This window comes from Ceratosolen solmsi, unplaced genomic scaffold (genome assembly GCF_000503995.2).
Source record: "Ceratosolen solmsi marchali unplaced genomic scaffold, CerSol_1.0 scaffold10, whole genome shotgun sequence".
NCBI classification, from domain to species: Eukaryota; Metazoa; Arthropoda; class Insecta; order Hymenoptera; family Agaonidae; genus Ceratosolen; species Ceratosolen solmsi.
Genome location: NW_011948412.1, coordinates 9,178,021 through 9,201,055, shown reverse-complemented (window position 1 = coordinate 9,201,055; position 23,035 = coordinate 9,178,021). Strand labels below are relative to the sequence as shown.

General features: G+C 31.1%; 1 protein-coding gene across 9 annotated transcripts in view; it reads left to right on the top strand.

The window, feature by feature from the left end:
• p120ctn (adherens junction protein p120) overlaps positions 1 to 15,324 on the top strand; it is a 38,406-nt gene extending 23,082 nt beyond the window's left edge. For 3 of the 9 annotated variants that reach the window (XM_011495584.1, XM_011495540.1, XM_011495547.1), the window contains 13 exons: positions 1,322 to 1,363; positions 1,474 to 1,603; positions 2,216 to 2,498; positions 3,780 to 3,905; positions 4,023 to 4,082; positions 4,260 to 4,900; positions 4,984 to 5,371; positions 6,463 to 6,797; positions 7,117 to 7,420; positions 7,511 to 7,649; positions 7,898 to 8,021; positions 8,330 to 8,425; positions 15,041 to 15,324. In XM_011495584.1, the coding sequence (XP_011493886.1) occupies positions 1,322 to 1,363; positions 1,474 to 1,603; positions 2,216 to 2,498; positions 3,780 to 3,905; positions 4,023 to 4,082; positions 4,260 to 4,900; positions 4,984 to 5,371; positions 6,463 to 6,797; positions 7,117 to 7,420; positions 7,511 to 7,649; positions 7,898 to 8,021; positions 8,330 to 8,425; positions 15,041 to 15,274 (2,902 nt within the window). In that variant the 3' untranslated portion in view covers positions 15,275 to 15,324. The remainder of the gene's footprint in view (positions 1 to 1,321; positions 1,364 to 1,473; positions 1,604 to 2,215; positions 2,499 to 3,779; positions 3,906 to 4,022; positions 4,083 to 4,259; positions 4,901 to 4,983; positions 5,372 to 6,462; positions 6,798 to 7,116; positions 7,421 to 7,510; positions 7,650 to 7,897; positions 8,022 to 8,329; positions 8,426 to 15,040) is intronic. The other 6 variants (XM_011495590.1, XM_011495577.1, XM_011495570.1 and 3 more) reach the window with 6 other exon arrangements.
• Positions 15,325 to 23,035: the final 7,711 nt, after the last annotated feature.

Sequence of the window (23,035 nt, the reverse complement as noted above, 5' to 3'; positions counted from 1 at the left end):
CTTTTCTTATCTAGTCTTCTATTTAAATTTTATTGCTCATTAATGTCTTTACACGTACACGCGCCATATAGAATCAATTGTGAGTAATAAAATTGAAATAGAAACTTTGTTCAAGTTTGTAAGTAAAAATCATTTGTCAGTCGTCTATCAGTTGTCGAACTATTCGCATACGATAATTGCAATTAAAGTAAAAGCTTATTAATTTTATTATCTTATTATCATTGCACGTACGTAAATTTTCTACTATTATTAACATATCTATTTTCGCTATCAAACTGTCGTGTTAAATTGTATCTTAATAAAATTAGTTGTCAAAGTGCTTCAATGGAAAATTTAAGATGCGTATTATTTTATCAATTAAATTTAAATCTATTTAACATTATTGTTTTAGATCAAGTTGTATTTTAAATTAATTTTGCCTGTTTTAAAGAAATTTGACAATTAATAAAAAAAATATACGTTAAAACGTCTCTCTTCCTCTATTGGAAAAATTGCTTATTACCGATTCAATTAACCTTTAATTAATTAGATAAAGAAAATTTGTCCGTAGGTAAAAATACCAAATATGATTAATATCGCGAAAAAGTCCAAATTGAGTAAAAATACTTTATTCCCATTAATTGAACAAGTCTTTAGTCTTAATACACGTACAAGGGAATATTCGATAATTCTTATTGTTAAATAGGACCGATTGAAGATGGCATAAGTCTCATTAAGTGCATACCTATACTAACAGCGCTTACTTATACTTTCGCAGCATTGGTATAATATAGGGTTTACGAGTAGCTACATTCGAATAAATTTTTCAATTTTAAGAAAAAGTCTGAGATATCAATCAGCCAACCAATCTTAATTCTCTTCTACATGCATGGACATCTTTTTTAAAATTTCGCAGCTTTGCCTTTCCGAGCAGCATGTACACTCAAGATTTTTCGTAATTACTCGTCGAAACGACATTGTATCCAAACAATCTTTGTATTATTGCATTAACTGAATATTTAGATAGTAGATTTTAATTATTACGACAATTCACTTCCTCTTTCAGACTTCAGGGCTACTAACCCTTTTTCCTTTCTTCCACGCCGATAAACACTTATTTCTCAGCGTCGATTGCGCGTACTTAATTGCTTCATCAACTCAGTATTACTAAATGTTAGCATTCATAATGCAAACGATAAATTCGATGCTATGCAAATGCAATTCGTAATTACTGTGTGTGCAATTTTCTAAAAAGGATTACATGTGTGTGCGCGCGTGAGTGTACGCAGTTTTCAATGAGAAAATCTAACGAGTCTGTTTTTTTTTTTTTGTTACTCCCTAGACGCGTTCTTCAAGACAAAGGCTCCGACATGCCACAGTACACGTGAGTATCTCTATCCTTACCTTATGCTCGAAAGAACAATTTATATAAAAATTGTTTTGCCGTATGATAAAAAGAGAATAAAGAAAAGTTTATTTCTTTGGTATCTGCAGTGGACAAGGTGACACCGATTATCATGGGAGCAACGGCCAAGCAGACACACATTCTCTACATTCTTCTCATCTATCGGTGCAGGATGATCCCTTGCTCCTACGAACACATAAGCAGCAAACCTCCCAACAAGTACGTTTCTCGTAAAAATGCTTTTGAGCAGACCGATACGAAAAAATGTTCAAATCACATACCGCGAGTTGCGCGACCAAACACAATCAAGTCCAATGCAATCATGCAGACAGAAAAAGTACGACGATCGGCGAAACTCGCAAGAATTACGTATTCGTAGATCGAATCTGACTTTGTCGCGTGCTCTTTTCATCCGATATCCTCCTCCCTTCACAATCACTTCTTACCCCATTACCAATTAACGAAGCACGATATATTGCACCCGATTCTCTACATTTACCTTAAGCTTCGTTAATTACACGTTATTACACGAAAGTGAAAGTTTATGTAATTATTGATTTTTCGGCGTGGGCATTCGGCGGCGCCCATTGTGCCATTCGTGTAACAATTGAAGCTCGGGGAGTTTGACGAGCACGGGGAGCTTCCCGGCGCCCATTGTGCCATTCGTGTAACAATTGAAGCTCGGGGAGCTTCAAAATTTTAACGTAGCAGCTCGATTGTAGGAGCTAAAACGTGAAATTATCGCACCCTAATGTAAGAGATTATTAGACGGATATTAGCTTGTGAATTATATTTGTCATTGTAATTTGTAACAACGCGGCGTGGTTGTAGGTGACGACGGTGACGAAAGTCGTCCGGGAGGTCGCACACATGGAGCCCGATCCTGGAACCGTGAACTATGTGTCCATGCCCTTGATGACACAGGATTACCAGCACGCAGATCCGCGGTATGCAGCCGATCCCTACATGGTTAATTTCGACCATTTCGATCCATACATGGGATGTCCTCCACAGCCTGGATATGCAGGCCCTCACGGTATCTACATGCCTCGTCCACATTCTCCCCATAGCCCCCATAGTCCCTCTGAGCACAGTCGCGCTTCTCCCGCACATGGTACGTTATTTCGCTTCTTTTCCTTTTATTTTATTGTTTATTTTCTCATTTACTTAATTTACTCTTTTATTATTTATCTAGTTATTTCAATTTGATTTACTTGCTGATAAATAAAACTAAACGTGCACCTACGGCTCATGAATTTTTATGCAATCCTCATTTGATAATTCGCTTAAATAAGCTTTATTCATTATATTCGTAATTATGCTTATGATAATATGAGAATTATTGTTAATTCAGTATCGCTAATTTACATCAAAAGATTCATTGAACGTTCAAAAGTCTTTTACCGTAAGCTTCCGATATTTTCCATTCTGTATATCGTAATCTCTCAATTTAATAAGCCTTCGATAAACAGCTGAATGTGCTTAATTTCTCTATCATTTTTATTTTAACAACTTACTCTGGAGAAAGAAAAAATCAGTTTTTTTTCAATTAAAAATTCAATATAATGCCTGTAAATTCCACTTTAACATGTTTAACGTTGTTTATTGAAGTTTATTAAAGTATATAAGAAAATATATATGTATAAAAAAACAAAAAATGAATAATAGATATACGGAATACATAATATTCTTATTAAAATTAGACAAAGTATATGAAAAATCTAACTGCACAAAAGTTCTTTCAATTTTTATAAAAATTCATGAATCTTAGGGTATGAAACAATTTTGTTGTTTACCTAAGACAAATACGAAACATCAATATTAAATATCTTTTTACGTCACTAAAGAAATTACTGATAATTAAATTGATTTAATTTTTACTAATTTAATTATTTTGCAATTAAAACATCCAATATTGCGTTCAATTATTTGCACTGCCATTGCTCGTAAACAATATTTCGGAAGTACAGTATAACAAATTAATAGAGTTTGCTCAAAGTATTTTGAAAGCTATTATTTATTTAATTCACGCTAAATTTGCATTTGATTTATTATTTGCACATATCTATTTGTAAATACTTTTATTTAAAGCAAATATTTTTCTCCCAAAAAGTTTTTTCTTTCAATCTTGCCTCATATATTCATTTGCGCGGCTTTCATACAAAATCATTAATATCGCTCAAGCATTGCGCATTGTGCTTTTATTCGCATTTACAACAAGTAGCATCCTGCACTCAAATGTAGATCACTTTGATCAACCAAGACCGATGAGTCGAGTATTTTTCTAGTTCACCCATTATTATGAAAGAAGGAGATAGAGATAGAGAGAGAGAGAGAGAGAGAGAGAGAGAGAGAGAGAAATAGCCCGATTTTTACTAAGTATTTTTTTTCTTAGAATATTTGGGAAAAGGAGCGCCATTCGTCGAGGGGGGTTACAATGATATAGATCCAGGCTTGAATTCCGCTTTGCAAGATCATTATCGTATCACTCCGAGTCCTGGCGGCCCCGGAGATCAATATGGTATAGTTTTCGCTAGTATATATATATATCACTTATTGCCCTTATAGTCAATATACGCCATTGCTCGCAGAGCAATTAGCATGCAATTATCATCCTTAGTTTTTCCTACTCTTTCAGATCAAATTAGCAATCCGTGGAACATGGACGATTCGGGCGAGCCTTCACAGCATCCACACGGTGAGTACACCCGCATAATGTCTGTGACATTCATCCTCTCCTCGTCCACTTCGAGCCAAAGTCTCTTTTGCTCGGTGGCCTTCGAATCTTATCGATCGATTGACAAAAGATAGACTCTGAAACACGAGGAGGATTCAATAAAGGATCATTATAATATGTGGATTTACATTGTTACAGACGAGGGTAAAGTTGCGTACGGATACGTGTCGCCCTCGCCGTACGGTCATGTGCGCTATGGACCGCCAGTGGGCGTTGGCGTTGGAGTGACTGGAGATGTTCCTGGCTACGAGGACGGTGTCGTCGGGCACATCCCCGTGGGTGCAATTCCCAACGCCAGTATCGTCGGCCCGGGCTTGTACGAGGACGAGGTACACCTACAGCGACTAAAGGCCCATCACTCCCTGGTACCGGGTATGGTCAGCCCCCTCGATGACGATCAGAAGTCGATGCGATGGCGCGATCCCAACCTTCCCGAGGTCATAAGCTTCCTGAGCAACCCGAACAACATCATCAAAGCGAATGCTGCGGCGTATCTGCAGCACCTATGCTACATGGACGATCCTAATAAACAGAAGACGCGTAGCCTCGGAGGCATACCGCCGCTCGTTCAACTCCTGGACTCTGACAGCCCGGACGTATATAGAAACGCCTGCGGCGCTCTAAGGAACCTCTCCTACGGTCGTCAAAACGACGAAAACAAACGGGCCATAAAGAACGCTGGTGGTGTGCCAGCCCTCATAAATCTTTTGCGTAGAACATCGGACGCGGACGTAAAGGAGCTCGTCACCGGTGTACTTTGGAACCTGTCCTCCTGCGAGGTGAGACCGTCCGCCCTCCACGCTTTTCCCTTCGCCCCCTTCTCTTTTCGTCTCTACAATATGGCTTTGACGTGTTCGTTTAGGACCTGAAGAAGTCCATCATCGACGACGGCGTGACGATCGTCGTGATCAACATCATTATTCCACACAGCGGCTGGGATCCGAGCTCATCGAGCGGCGAGACCTGCTGGTCGACAGTCTTCAGGAACGCATCGGGCGTCCTGCGAAACGTCTCGAGCGCCGGTGAATACGCGAGGAAGAAGTTGCGCGAGTGCGAGGGCCTCGTCGATGCCCTGCTCTACGTAGTCCGCTCGGCGATCGAAAAGTCCAACATTGGTAACAAGATCGTTGAGAATTGCGTATGCATACTCAGGAACCTAAGCTACCGCTGTCAAGAAGTCGAGGATCCGAATTACGATAAACATCCGATTCAGTCAAACGTTCAGAATAGGGTAGCGGCACCCACTAAAGGTAAGCCACGACCTACCACCCCTTTAATTCCTCTATTTTTTTATTCATCACTTTTCGAGGCATTTTCTTCCCCGTTATTGTAGACAATTCAACCTTGACCTTCAATTTTATTTATATTTATTACTTTTTTAATTTTTTAATTTCTTAATTTTTTTTTTATTTTGTCTCTTGCAATTTAGATTACACGTAGGTGTGCATACTAATTTTATAAATCCGTCAGTACTTTATTTATCCATTGTAAACACTTGACGATTATTTCGTATTTTCACAAATTAATTAACAAGTAGCTTTCGATCGTGTAAATAAATCATTAGTATAGATTACATTCTGTTTCAATCTTTTTAGCATACAGTCTGTGTCAAGGTAAGACATCAGTCGCAGTTAAACAAATGAATTTTTTTAATCAAAGCATGAACTTCATTCAATACATCCTTCTAGCATTATTTCCATTATTTTAAAATGCATTGTATATACAGAAAAATTGTGGTTATGTTTTCCTTAGAAAATTCAATTAATTTCTACGGCACCTTCAACACCAGAAGCGCATAAGTTAAACTAATTCGCAGCTTCTACTAGTAATAGTGTATTTTTTCACATGCTGCTTGCTTCTTAGCCTACACAGACGCACGCGTGCACGCGCACGCAACACTCGCACAGCCTATCCAAAACGAGCTTTCTTTAAAATTAGAAATTCATTATATCGGAATAAATTAAAAATCTACAAAAAGTTTCCTATTCGCTCAATATTATGAAAATGCTATGTTTTAAAATAATTGCATACTAACTATTTTATTCTAATAATTGAAATATGATCCATTGATAATTAATTTTTTTTTTTTTTTTTTTTTTTTCTTATCCTACACTTGGAAGTAAATTTGATATTAATTTAATATAAATTTATTGAAAATTGTGTTCAATTTTTGATGTTGTTTGTAATAATGCTGTATCATCAATTTCTCGTTCGATGATTTATATTCAATAAATATTTAATTTCATATCCTAAGGGAATGTTACCTCACAAAGCCAGATCTGTTTTATAATATATTATTCTCCTGAAGGGCTAATTAAAGAAACATTTTTACAAATGACAGTCCTGAATGGTTTTGCCCTAGGCGAGAATTTGGGATGCTTTGGAGGAAGTAAGAAAAAAAAGGATGGTCAGCCAGTGCAGAAGGAAACGAGTATGACTAGGACGACTAGTCCACGAACAGAACCCGTAAAGGGAATGGAATTGCTTTGGCAACCAGAAGTAGTTCAATCGTATTTAAGTCTTTTACATAATTGTTCAAATCCGGAAACCCTCGAAGCTGCTGCCGGAGCTTTACAGAATTTGGCTGCTTGCTATTGGCAGCCAAGTATCGAAATTCGAGCCGCTGTGAGGAAAGAGAAGGGTCTTCCCATTCTAGTGGAATTGTTAAGGATGGAGGTTGGTATATCAAATTATTTATACAATATTATTTATATAATTTTAATAAATTCCGTTTACTATTCGTGTCGTTCCAATCAATTTATATATACATATATATATATATTTTTTTTTTTTTTTTTTTTTTTTTATCTTTACATAGTTAAAGTTAAATTAACACTTTATTTATTTATTCGTTGTTGTTGTTGTTGTTGTTGTTGTTGTATTATAAAAAAAATCTGTATATTAACGCGAATCAACATAGCGAAACTTTTACATTTGTCTAAATATTTCCTTAAAACTCAACATGGAATTAATTTGCATTTAATCGTTATCACAGGTCGATAGAGTCGTATGCGCAGTAGCTACAGCTCTTCGAAATTTGGCAATTGATCAGCGCAATAAAGAACTCATTGGAAAGTATGCGATGAGAGATCTCATTCAAAAATTACCATCAGGAAATAATCAGCACGATCAAGGGACCAGCGATGATACGATCGCAGCTGTTCTAGCGACCTTGAACGAAGTCATTAAAAAGAATGCTGAATTTTCGAGGTCCCTATTGGATGCAGGAGGTGTCGAGAGGCTCATGAATATAACGAGACAGAGACAGAAATATACACCACGGGTTCTCAAATTTGCAGGTAATAATTAATATCCAAAAAAAAAAAAAATTTGTCGACGTATTCTGTTATTGTCGGCTGTGCAGCGAATAAATATAATATTCTTATTAGGTCAAGTTTTATTTACAATGTGGCAACATCAAGAGCTGAGAGATGTGTATAAAAAGCACGGATGGAAGGAACAAGACTTTGTAACGAAAACGGTAGCAGCTAGGAATTCTGGTCCAAATTCTCCCAATAACGCAAATAGGTACATTTAATGATAATCCACGTGTGCTTTTAACGGAAACCTTGGCCATTCAATTTTCTTATCAATGAAAATTGCAGCAATTTTAGTTCAAATTTATTTCCAAATCGTTTTTTATTTTTTATTTTTTGGGACTCTACGCTTTTATAACGATATATATTTTTAATTCTTCGTATCGCGCGTTTTATGTATCATAATAACACGTAGAGTCCCATCTCTAATGCAAATGACTCGATACTATATTAAAACAGTTATGATTTTAGCACGTTGAACCGGCCGATGGCGAGTCAAGGTAGCACAAGATACGAAGACAGAACGATCCAAAGGGGTACCCTTAACTCTAATAATGTCGGACGATCTAACATCTATCAATCGGTAAGTGACGAGACGCAAGACGACTTTAACTTGTAAAAAAAAAAAAAAAAAAATAATAATAACGCTACCACTTCCTTGATTGATGGCACGGGAAGCAGTCTCAGACGTAATAAATAAAATAATGAACGTTAACTCGCCTAGCCACGAAGCTTTTCTTTAAAATCCATTAACAATACTGTTTGTACTAGAAAATTTCAATGTTTCAAATGAACAACAGCTCCAATGATAATTCCTTGACTTGAAGACAAAATAAAGATTTTTGTTTTATTCAGTTTATTATGTAAGAAATTTAAAATTGTGTTCGACAGCAAAACGAGGAGATCGCTATGTCGGATATGCAGTATCCAAAACAAGGAACTCACGCAGTACCTGCTGGTGGCGTATGCGTGTTTCCTACGAATTCAGTAAGTCATTAGACTATAAAATGCGCGGAGTCAACTTAGCACTAAAGTGGATATTAGGTAATTTAGGCGCAAATAATGATAATGAGTCGTAAGCGGATAATGGTAGAGCTTTTGGTGGCGTGCTAAAACAAAAGAAAGATAATGAGAAGTTTATTGAACGAATTGAATTATCACAAAGAAATGAGAGTCGTAACAGCTATTATTATTATACATGAAATTTTATTTTTCAATTACTTTAAATCATAATTAGATGAGCGAGAGGTGTAGATGTAAAACGTTAAATACAGTTAGATAGCTTCTGGAAAAACTAAATGTATAATTACAAGTAAATTGACAAATTATGAAGAAAAAAATAATAATAATAATAACGATAATAACAATAATAATAATGATAATACGAAATACAGACGTGTTAGTAATAGAATTGCTTATGCATGCAGTTCATAAAATTCTATTAATTTCTCTTCTCGTAATTCAAAAAGACTCTGTTTTAAACAAAAAAAATTCTCATACAACTCCTAAATTAGGCAAATATCTTCTACTTTGACTTCCATTACTATTTAGTTGATATATTAAGAAAATATTCAGTCATCAGATATTTCAGCCTTCTCACTCGATACTTTATAGGGCACCGTCAATTTCGTCGACTTTTGGCCCAAACTTCATTAAGATATCATTGTTCGTTCGTATTAAGTAAATATTAATTAAGTATTTCATATTGTTTAATCATATGGAGGAGAGGGTACTTTTATTTTTGCTTTTTAGTCACTTAGGTCCTTCTGACACAACGCTTTTGACCGATCAAATCAGGCGTTCCAAAAGTTTTCTATCCATTCGAAAAATAGGGCTTACCTATCGTCACAGCATTAAGTCTGTGATTGTATTGGTAATTGCAATTTTCTTTCCTATATTTTTGAAATGTTATATTGATAGTTATACGCAACCATCACATTGTTATTGTAGTGCAATTATTTTATTTTAATTAGTTGTTTGTTTGTTTTTCTTCTTTTTTTATTCTTTACGGTATTCATCATTTATTAACGAACATGTAATTATCTCGACTATTCAATTAATAAAATGATGCATTATAATATATTTTACTTTCTCCATACGTGTATATTAATCATTAAGAGTAACGTATCGTTGCATCCATTACATATGTAAACGTTTATTGAACTTCGTACGTATTCTATCCAATTCAGTAAATAGGTGGTAGATAAAATTTTCTTTTTCTTATCTATTTATTGTTAATATCTTGTATCATTATTTCAGCAAAACCGGACATCTACGGGATTCTACATTTAAATTTGAACATAGTTGTTATTGCATAACTTACAATAAAACTAGTGTCAATATTATTTGCAAAATATTAGGAATTAAAAATTTATATAAATATATCATGACTATCAAGAAATTTATACTTAATACCTTATCTAACTAATGTTCATCTATATAAATTACCCTAGTCTACCTGTTAATCTCATTAATGATTTAGCGATAGAAGCTGCAACTAACCACTGTAATTTCGTTATACTTATGCTTACTTTTGGAACGTCTCCTTTGATTCTCTACATACTTATATATACTTTGTTTTGTTTTGTTTTTGTTTTTTTTGTTTTTGTTTTGTTTTTCTTTTTTTTATCGCGATAACATATTAAGGGAGCTTATAATTCTATATTCTAAGAGACTGCTTGCAGATAATAATAATAAGTAAAACTTCACAGATATAATATATTGAGATTTATAAATTCATATTAATAATCAATATATAGAATTAAAACGTTCCCTGCATAATGAAATAAATATCTAATTTACTTATTTCTATGTTATTGATTTAAAAAGTTATGCAAATTTTTGTATTGTATAAAGATATATATATATATATATATATATATATATATGCATATATATCGTACAACCATGAGAAAGTAGTAGTTGTATGTATTATATATAATTGTCACATTTTAATCGCACTTACTTAATATACTTCGTGCATGATATACACATAATGTACCATTATCATTCTTATTAACGTGAGATACGAAAAATCAAATATATGACGACTAGTGTACTTTGCGTACACTGTACCACCAGAAACAGTGTATAAATTAAGTCAATTAAAGTATATACCTGTAACTATTTGATAAAGAGCTTACAGTTAGGTTTAATCGAAATTTACAAACTTATCGTTAAAATTTCCGATTAAATGTACTACGTTTTTTCATAAAATTTTTCAAATTAACGTATGTTAACTTTTTATACAGAAATTTTGTAATGGTATTAACAACAAATTAGCGTATTTCTAAAACAAAAACAAAACAAAAAAAAAAACAAAAACAAAACGTAAGCTATTAAGTTTTTATGAACACTTCAATACAATTTACAAATAATATGAAATTTACTAATCAGCATTGCTCGTCTTTGTACTTGAAAAAATTTTATTTACCCATAAAAACAATTTTTTATGAATGTTAAAAGTTATGGTTTATATCGTAACTTTTTTAATCGAAGACTCGAGGAATAAATAAATTCATACGAATAAAACAAAAAAACAAAAAAGCAGATTAATTATAAGTAGAGTTAAGTGATTAGTGGATTGACCAAACACCAATATTTTTAAGTCGATTTAAGCCCTGAACTTGCAATCAATTAAACATTTTTTATTTACAAAAATTTTATTTTATTATTGAAAAAAATGAAGATTCAATTGCGATTATGATATTCTAAAATGGATTGTAGGTGTAAGTTTTTGCTTAATTTTTCAGGTAACTACAATAAGAATTATTGTTTTTCAATAAATTATAAATACGCGCTTTTTTTATTTTGTTTTTGTTGTTGTTGTTGTTGTTGTTGTTGTTGTTGCTATTTTCACCAATTAGGCAAGTAATGATTAAAATTAGAATTTTATACGAATAGCATTTTAAATTTCGTCAAAGTATTTGTTCGACTTCTATTTTATAAGAGAATAAATATAATATACAATTTATTAATAATTTCTGGTTTAATTAAATCCTTACATTAATGGCTATACCGAATCAAATTCAATCATGAACAATGTCCTGAGCTAATCAGCAAAAGTCTACAGTTTTACAAATATGTTGAAGAGATGACACTTCAATTGTGCAGCGCATCTTGAAGCAACGCAATATTACCAATATCATTAATATCATTGGCTAGGCGGCAACACGTACGTTTTTCAATTTATATAATAGCCGTTGCCCATAATTACATAATGGTATACTCAATACCGAGATCTCAAGATTCTTTCACCATTTGTGGCATTCGATAATGAAGGAAAGCTTATAACTGTCGAGTAAATTATGAAATTCGCAATATGTTTGAGAGAATAAATTTATAAGAATATCATTTTGCCGAATAATGAAAATAATTAATGCTCTTAGGAACGATCTAAGTAATGATAAATTATCTAATCATTTTAATAATTAACGCTATTGATTATTTAGACCTTAAATAATGACGATGATAAACTAGATTTTTTTTAATCAATTTGAACAGCTCGGAATAAATAATTATACGTAATTTAAATTCTAATTAGGTATTGATTTAGGATTTATTTTGCCAAGTTCGTGCGTTTGGATTTTTTCATATATTTTTTCAGACGTTAGAATTTCTTTCTGACATAAGAGACGCGACGAGGAAAAGACGAGAAATAAAAGGATAAGATATTTTTCTATCTCATCTCTGATATATGTGTATACATATATGTTTGTTTGATTGTTTTTTTTTTTTTTTTTTTTTTTTTTTTTTTTTTTTGCTGTTGCGATAGGCTCATGAAATTTGTTTTAAGTGCGAAAGTGGGAAAACGGAAAGAAAACATTAAAAAATACAAGGAAAATTAATAAAGGGAAACATATTCCGATCTACGTCAATAGCTCGCACATTGTTTTATTTTTAAATTTATAAAAATTAATTTTCACTACTTAACATATAATGTACATATTATACCGGCCTGAGTTTATGTGAAACTGCGATTTTCTGTATGAAAACAAAAAAAGAAGAAGAAATTAGTGCCATGTAACATTGTACTGAGATTCACTATAAAGATGATGACTTTGATATAATAATAATTATTACATATTTTATTTCGTAGTAATGTTTATTCTAAAAATAACATTCTAGCAATTCTACTCTCCAAATATGGTTTCGGCCTTTGTATAATTAAAATCGAGCCTAAATTTCCAGAAGACAGCCAACATACGATATAACTCGCAAATGGAATATAATAATTTTGTATAATCTCATTTTGTACTTGTAATGCCATGATCATAACTATAGAAGGAGAGAAAGTGATGCACTTACTAATAACTCAATTCGCCTTCGCAATCGTCACGCTTATATGGAAATAAAGAAAATGAAACATAAATGTGCCAATTCAATTTAATATGCAAAATAATTGTAATATATTTTGCATAAGTAACATAATACTACATTTTAAGACCACTAAACTTCGGTCTTAAAGTCATACACTATTGTTTCTTTTTAGGTAACTATCGTTCTCTTTTTCTTTTCTCCCCCACCCCCTCTCCACCTCTCTTTCTTTGCTATTTTCTCTTCTTCTTCGGTTCTTTAGAAATTCTCTAACCAATGTTCCCTGCGATACTTTTATTTGTCGAGTTTGTTATGAGGTAACATTTACAATGTATTTAATACACTAAACATAGCCTTAATTAGAGGCTTACAGTATTATTATGTGCAAGTGCGCATTTTATTACAATTTTGCCTCTGCTTGGAGACTGCATAGTTATAATATATATATATATATATATATATATATATATATATATATATTAAATATCATTATTAAAATAGTTACACGAATAAATAGAATTTATAACAAATTATTCATACCACATATTGATGTTGAATTAAAAAGAAAAAAAATACCATTATATATATATATATATATATATATATATATATATGTATATAATGATAGGCTGTCTAATGTTGACTGAGCAAGGACTATGTTTAGTACTGTATTTATTTATTTAATTTATTTATATCTTTATGTTTATCACATTTCGAATACCAATCAACTCTCATAAGGTGTGCATTTATAATTTTTTTATAACATAGAATACTTTTATTTAAAAATAAAATTACTTGTTAACAGAACTTCGATAAATATAAAGTATTAAGGGTAGATATGTATGATTACATATTTGCGCAAAAAAAAAAAAAGAATCATCAGCCTATTGAGAAGTGTTATTTACAATATTCCTATATAATATTTCAATAATTTAATAAATCTATTTCTTTATGTGACTACGGATTTTCTTATTTTAAATACTTCTTTCTCGATTATTATTATTATTAAGTAGAAAGATCTTTTTATTACGATAAAAATTATTTGTGCAACCTTACATTTTCTTTGAATAACTGTAATGCAATATTTACTACATTAAAAAACAAGTTAAAAACTTTCATTTTAAATGCATCAATGTGCAAAATGAAAAATGTAAACAAACCAATTTATGCGACTTTAGAAAAAAAAAAAAAAAAAATTTGTAAGTGATTTTTAAACGAATTTAAACTGATCGATAACATTTTTAAATTATACGTAAATGTAGATGAATAAGGTTTTTTTTTTTTTTTCAACTGTGCGAAATTTTAGCAGAAATCAGAATTAAATACAATGACTGTATATTCGATTTGCTCACTTAAACAACTTGAATTTTTTGTAAACTTCAAATCGGCGATGATTCATTAATAAAATCTACGACAAATTTGTTCCGGTAATTTTATTTCCGAGGCGCATAAATACGAGTTGTGTGATGTAATTGTACATTGAAAACATTAAGTATTTAGTAAATAAAGAAAAAATTATCACCCAATATAACGTCTTGTTTATCATGATATTCATGGTTGATTTTTCTTTTTGCCTTTACTTTTGCATTTTGTCTTTTTTGTTTTCATTTTTATTACATATTTAAAATGACTACAATTTTAAGAAATTTTTTTAATCTAATGGTCAGGCGAGTTGATTTTCAAAAAATCTGAAAAAAGCTGCTTGAAAAGCCCTGCTGCATCCCACTCCTCCCTCTTCCGTCGCTGTATCTACAAATGTATTAAAAATGTCTTATTAAAAAAATCAAAGAGAAAAAGTAAAAGTAAAAGCAAAATAAAGAGAATAGAGAGAGAGAGAGAGAGAGAGAGAGAGAGAGAGAATTGAAGATGAATAACGATTTCAATCACATAATTTTTATCGGAATCGCTTTTATTCAATTAAACTTGATACAACAAGACTATTGTTCCGTATGAAAGATATTTGTTTTTATTAGCACTACGTAAACAATATTTATGATGGATTTAACGTATACTTTTGTCATTTATTTGGAGACAATGTGATGACGCCCATATACAATGTTTGCTCAAGTGAATGATCAATCGATGCAACTCTTCTGCATTGAAAGCTTAGCAATTAAAAGATGACCGATAAATGACAATTGAACTGATTACGAATAGTGGTCATGGTCGAAGAAACATAGACAAATATATGAAAATTAGCAAAAGGAGGTCGTATGATCATTAACGCTAGATGCACTAGTAAACTACTGTAAGATTAACAAAGCTGTTGACTTGTGTGTGTTGTAGCAGCCGAAACCCGGTGAGCCGCTCTACGCGCAAGTTAACTTGGAGAAGAAAAAGAAACGTCAGTACGAGCTTGGGGTGGGCCAGGGTGGTCAGGGCGGAGTGGCGCCCCAGGGCGTCACGGCGGCAGCTGGTTCGCAATGGCTCAACGACGGCGTCGGCCAGGAAACGCCGGCATCGACCGTCAACGTACCTCCAAACTCGACGGCGGTATCAGCCGGCGACTCATGGGTATAACGCGCTAACTGGCGCGCGGAGGATGCACAGGGTTTTAGAAAGAGATATACGGCGGCGGCGGTGACTGCGGCGGGGGGGGTTGGGAGGAGGAGAGAGGAGCGGAAACTGGATGAGAAGCAGCGGCGAACGAACGGCGGTGACTGCAATGGCTTAGCGACTCACATCCGAAACCACATCCGCAGCAGTAGTCGTACACCAACGGCTTTAAGCATTACTTATTATATAATTATAAATTATGACAAGAATGATGAATAATCTTGCCAAACACGTACACGCACGCACGTAAACACATACCCGCACACGAAATAACGATTGAAATGTAGATTTTTACTAATTGTGTACACTTTAAGAATCAAATATCATTCGTTCGATACTGATATACGTTGACTCTTTTCGTTGACGTAAGTTAATCATCAGCTCAGATGAAATCGTTGAAAATAGATAGTGCAATTTGCTTTAATAAGTTTATCGACTACACGGTCGAACTTTTTAAGTATCTAATTATCCTTAAAATTTATTTATGAATGGTGAGAAGATTTTCATCAACGATCGTGAAATTTTTAACATCTCATAAACTCCAAAGGCAATAAGTAGGTAAATTAAATATCAACGGCATTCACTATTATTAATTCATAAACTTTAATTTAATGATGCGCTCATAAGTTTTCATGCGCAGATAAATTAAAAAGTTTCTATTTGATGTAGTGTCACTCAAAGTAGATAAACGGTTTTATTATAAAGAGTAACAATGAATTGTAAAGAAAGACGATAAGAATCAGTACAGACTTTTATGTAAATTAATATCGATAGATTTATTGTAACGGTATGTTATATATTTTTAAATAATTCTACATCAAAATTTGTAAGAATTCATTTTAAATACAAGCAGAATGGTACGTTAATCGTTGAGTACGGGATAAATTGAAGCATGAGTACAGTGTCTAATCGAAGATTTTTCGTAATAATATAGATCGATATTTCCAAGGCAACGTTTGTCAATATCTCGTTGTTATTGGAACGAGAGGTTGAATAAGAAACTCTTCTGAAATGTATTCAAGTATCGTTATCGAATACAGTGTTTTGGATAAAGCAAAGTGGGCTGAGTAACAAGAATGGAGGAACGACGACTCTTGCCTTTGACGTAAATACGTTTCATTTATTTTTAGTGCCACTCGAGACGACGACTTACACCAAATTCTTCACTTAGAGAATATTATAAATCTATGGCCACGCGTCACAGAATTGGCAACTAGATGAAATTTAGGATAATTTTCCTTTTTATCTCCACTTCAATTTCCTATGAATGCGTATTTCACTATTTTTTTATCTGCAATTCCTTCATTTACATTGCGATGGCTGTGCAATTAGCAGTTAAAACTATATGTTCATCATTCTCCCTTTCTTCACCACTCTCCATTATGCCGTTTTATCAGATCGTCTCCCTCCCCCCTCCCCCCATTAGGAAGGTTAATATCATTTCAGCCATATTTTCTATATTAAAAAACTTTCTTGCTAGAGAAATCACAGCGTACTCTTTACGACTAAACAAAAACTTATGAATTTATAAACAAAAAAAAAAACAAGAAAAAAAGAAAAACAGATCTATTTTACAGATACACTGACGATCCGATTTTCATTTACCTGCGCTCATTAATTTGGTTGTATTGTATGTACATAGTAGTGGCTGTTTTTCAATTAAATCTTCCGTCTTTTTCTTTACATATTAAATTTGCAACTTCAATTTGTCATATCGGGAAGTGTTTTTCATCATAAATATAAGCAATTCAATATATGATCTTTCAATTGAAGTATTATTTACAAGTTGGATGATATTTCATCCAAATGATAATTTTGTTATAATAAAATAGTTAATTACTTATAACTCGTAAAATAATTAAAGCATGTAGCATTAAAAGGGGAAATCATTCCAGAAATTATTTAGTTGATTTTGTTCCAATTTCTAATACATCGCATTTTTCTAAATCGAGTATTTCATCAATATTTCTCTTTCAATATCTCCATGCTTGATACTTGTTATAAACATTAATTATAATATCCTCTTTTGCATAAAAACTTTGTCGCTGTTGTTGGTAATTTTATTTTTAGAGTACATTTTTTTTTCCTAATTATAGATAATTTTAGCTCTTGTGCCTCCATTACCAATAAAAGTGATTCAATTTTTATTTGTAATGACAACATTTAAAAATGATTTACTTCAATTTAATCTCTTGCCCAAAGGAGACAGTTTGTATTATTTATCTTTTCATCTCACTTTTCATACTTTACAACATTTTTCCTAACATATATATATATATATATATATCATACGAAGACGAAATTTCACGTGAGTAATATATAGCGAAATATATATTAATTAAACGAACGATTGATCGATATTAATACTACATTACTTATAAAAATTTGAGGCTGTGGGTGTGTCAGTGGATGACGAATTCTGTAAGTTGCACTCTCGTGAGAATTACTTGGCGTTTCTTACTTTTGTTTCTTTTTAATTTTATTGAATGTTTTCTATAAATAAGGCAGTGTAAAAATCCATTAAATAACATTGCTATTGTGGATAGACCTTTCATATAGAAGGAAAATGCATGAATGCTCGATTTGTCCACGTTCATTGTTAACTTTCTAAAGGGAGATTTTTCCCTGTGTTCATCAATTGAGACAAATTATTATTTCAATGTAATGAAAGTTTTTCATAGCTCGCCTTCAATCACTAACTATTGCATATAATACAATGATGAAGATTAAAAAGGCAAATAAATGTATCGAAAGCGATCAACTTAAAAAGAGAGAAATATGGCCAAACAACTAATTTTATGAAATGCAAATGTGGCGATAATCATCGTAATAAAAATTACGTTTAAAAACGATTTTTATACTTGATAATGACTTAACTTAGTTATCATTATTTTACGGCTTTCAATTGGACGTATTTTTTTTTTGTTTGTTTTTCTTTTTGTTTTGTTTTTAACTAATTAAACAATAATATTTTACGGGCGATATAGGAAAAAATCTATTATAATGAATAAAAAATTGAATAATTGTATTTTGTATTTTTTCATTGTATCTTAGAATATAATATAATAAATGACGAAGAATAATGCTAAATTCGTCGATTTTTAATATATTATACGAAAACAATCAAAATACAAAACTAATGAAAATATTTTTATTAAATATTTATTAAATCAGGCAATTCAACCATCTAATTATTATAATTCTTACTCGATTTATAAAGATTCAAATTTCAAACTTTATAAAATCAATACTTTACCCCTACAATAAAACGTTATAATTAACTAAAGATTTTATTGGTAATTTTAAACTAGACAATTGGTTTAATTAATAATTATTGAATGTACATAATACACGCTAAAGACGAATATAATTCAGATAAAATTTCATGAAATAAAATTTATATGTGAAAATTAAGTTTGTATTACTTTATTCAAAAGAATTTTAATATTTTACTAAAATATAAATTTCTAGTTTAAAAAAGACAAATTTCATATGTGAATTGAAATAATACATAATAGTAATAGCTATTTTACTAGTATTAGTAGATTCCACAGCCAAATGAAATCTCTGTTATTAAAAAAAAATAATTATAATAATAGTATTGCGCATAAGAATTCGTTCTAATGAACTATTAAAATGTTACTCACTGATATATTTAACAGATGTTATAAATATTAAAAAATATATATATTATCGACTGATTTTCTTAATAAATCGATGAATCTTAAATAATGAACTGTAATGCTTGGATACGAATGATTATAATTTTTGCATTCGCAAATTAGATACGAATTACGTAAATATAATATCAATATAATATAATGAAAAGTTAAACAACTTATTTTAGAATAAAATATAAATTATTCTATAAGTTCTTAAATGAAAAATCGGTGATTTATGAAGAGCAATTAAAAAAATTACATAATTATGACTGATTTTTTTTTTAAATTTCAAAACAGATGGGAATTATATGAAGGTTCGACAAAAAAAAAGAAGACTAATAACTACCAACACGCACAAAAATACTAAAATTGACAAGTTACCTTGCGTCTTTAAAAAATAAACGTTCACGGCCACACGACTATTAACAATATAATTCATATATTTGAAATTAGAAGCATAATGAATTAAAATATTATTAAGTCATTTTTATTATGTCAACATTAAATGTAATGTAAATGCATGAAAATTTGAATCCATATAATTCTAAGTGAATGTGTATTATTATTGCCTATTTTATAAAAATTTCAACTTAATTAATCTCACAAAAAGGAAGTATAATATTTTCAAAATACGAATTTTGTAAAATAACTCGATTAATTGAAAGTCGAAAAAATATAAGTAAGTTACGTCTTGTTCTCGTTCTCTCTTCTCTCTGTCTCTCTCTCTCTCTCTCTCTCTCTCTCTTAAATAATAATATTATGAGAAAGAGAAAAAATATTTAAAGGAATTGTAATGAAAAAATAATTGAAGAGGGCGTTTTATAGATTAAAGAATTATATCGATTATTGAATGCTGCCAATATTAAAAGGCAGCTAAAAACGTCAAAGTCCTTTCAAAGATATTCTAATAAAATTACGATATAGTAATCTTTATGTTGAAGAAATATAAATAATTAATAAATTTTATCATGTGACGTAAAATCATAAAAGTTTATTTTTTAAGTTGATTGTTAGTAGGAGTGAATGTAATACGTTCGAGTTAATTGCGACAAAGCGTCAAACGCCAATGTCTCTGAAGAGTTTACACAAGTTTTTTACTCATCACGTACCACGATAACAAGCTTCTGATAAAGATTTAAAGAGGTTATAACGTGCACCAAATTATTACTATATGATAAATATATTATAAAATTAAGAGTGTGTTGTATAGATTTAGAAACATATACATTTATTCATAAAATGCATTGGTTTTTAAATAAAAAGTTTGACAACTTCACGACCTAATTTACTTCTAAATATTTACGGTTTCCGAAACCGAAACCAACATTTTTCTTTTGCTTTATGTGAATAGAATTTTCCTGTAACTTCGAAATTATAAGGAAAAAGAAAAATAATAAACAAAGCATGGCAAGAAAAATAACTAAATGTGAACGTTTTAAAATTATATACGATGTATACAGAATTGAAGAAGTGACAGAGCTAATTGTAAAATCCGTATTATTATTATAAAAATGTGTCTTTTGACTGATCTAGATTTTTGTATGTGCTTTTTCTTTTATATTTTGTAAACAGCATTTATAATTTTCTACGAAAAGACTGCTTATACTCATGTACAGTAGACCGAATGTAAGCTCGACGTTGAACGAGCGAGAAAAAAAGAATATAATAATAATTCAAAGATAGAAATTGCATGACGAAATTGAGACGAAAAGTGACGATAAACTTTGGAGGAATTATTATTATTATTATTATTATTATTATTATTATAAACTCGACGATGTAACTTGAAGTTTTTTGATGGAAAAAATGGAAAAGAAAAAACGTTTTTATATGCTAGGCAATTCATTTTGAGCAGATTTACTTAATTAAAGTATTATTCATGAAAAACGATTAACATTAATGCGGAACTGAAATGTCTCTTCCAGCGAACATTAAATCTAAATATTATAATTAATGACTACCACCGAATTTTTAATATCGTAGTTCATCCATTTAATAAATATCATTTTGCGTCCGGGTATCCATAACGTATTCTTATTGCGTAATCCCTTAAACATTGTATAATAAAGACACGATATGTACAGACATTTGAATGGCGATTATCGAGATCCAACTATTTGTTAAAGCGAATTTTTTATACGTAACCTGATACTTTTTACAATGTATTTACTGTATTTATGTTAGTGCATGTAGCGAATTTCGAGCTGAAATACTTTACTTTACAAAAACAAAAACAAAAAAAACAAAACAAAACAAAAATGTAATACTAACGATATAACTGAATATACTGTATGTACTACCACACTTTCGTTGGGATAAAATGAACAACAGACCGAAATATTTTTTTTTTTGTTTCATATATATATATATATATATATATACTTTTTATTTTCGGATAAAAACTGTGATTACTTCGAATCTCGTAGAGATTTATGGTCCGAACATTCCGCCTGGATCGGTTGTGGCTTTCAAAGCCACTTCGTATCGTCTCGTATTAAGCCATCATGACTGTAAAAATTCCGTTCAAGGCATAAACTTAGAAGATTGTTCCAATTTGATTGCGTTACTTTTATAATCTATATACACAAAACATATACACGTACTTTTTAAAATACTTGTAGTTTGCAGAATTTTTTGACATTAATCCTTTATTGAATATGGACACGATCGGTTTGGCACAATCTTCGAGCAGTCATTCTCATTCACACATTGTAAATTCATATGTTCATGACCATATTGTCGTTATTGTATGATAATTATACGTCTACAATTCTTATGAGATAGTGAGCACGGATTTTATTAATTTAATACTTCAGCGTAAAAATATGTTTTTAATATTTCGTTAAAACAAGAGTCACGCAAATTATGAATTATTCTATGATTTTTGTACTTTGTTTTTTAATACGAGATGGAGAAATTTTTTAATTCTAAGTCTTATCAACGGCGTATCGAAAGCAAAAAAGCAAAAATTTTATTTTGTTTTTATTTATATATATTCTATTTACTATTTAAAAGATTTATAATATTAAAAAAAAATATATATATATATATATATATATATATATTTATTTATTTATATATATATGTATATAATAATTTTCACAATAATCCTACGAGGATTTAAAAAAAAAAAAAAAAAAAAAAAAAAAAAAAAAAAAGTAAAAAGTAAAAATTTGTCATAACTAAGTTGGTCTATGCCCCTTCTGTCACGTAAATAGTGCGCGACGAAGCGAATCAACCAATTAATTGGCTTTTTAAAGACAATTTAACGGCATAATTATCTACATATATGTACAGGCACGTATAATGGATAGGATGAAAGATTGTTTTCTGTACCACAGACGTATTTACATTGAAAGACTATAAGTAAACGTGAGTGTACAACATAGGCATTTTAGAAATTTATTATCCTCACGCAGTTATAATATTTAATAAAGAGCGAAATAATGTACGCACTAAAGTCCAAAATGAAATGAAAGAGAAGAAGAGCGTAAGTTAAGTGAGATTCGTTTAATGGGAACGCATTTTCTCCAAAATTTATAATTCTATATTATTCGTCTTTCTTTGCGCGTCTTGCGCAATTCATCGATTGATAATGCTTGTGAATTCAGCGCCGCCCATCGCAGTTATGTAATTTTTGTATAAAACATGAAATGAGTGAACTAAACGGCGTATACAAAAAAGCTTATGCACGCGAATGCCAAGCGCCTATGCATTTATATACCGATACCGATTCCGTAAGATAATCCGCACTCGACGTACTTTACTTTATAAAACTGTAGTGTATTATATAATTAATAAAGACGAGTTGCATCTCAATAAGCCTTGTAATAGATGCAAATTTCTTAAGCGCCCATCGATCGTTAGTTATTAATTGAGTGATACATACACATAAGCAACTCAATTGAAATAAGCATCTCGTCTCATTTAAGCTTCATTAGCTGCTAATTTAAGGGTATGAAAAAAAAAGTGAAAAATGAAAATGATATGAACAGATTTGAAAGCCTGAAGAAAGATACACTATTAAAAATTTTGTGTAAAATCTGGATCTTGTGTATAGCCT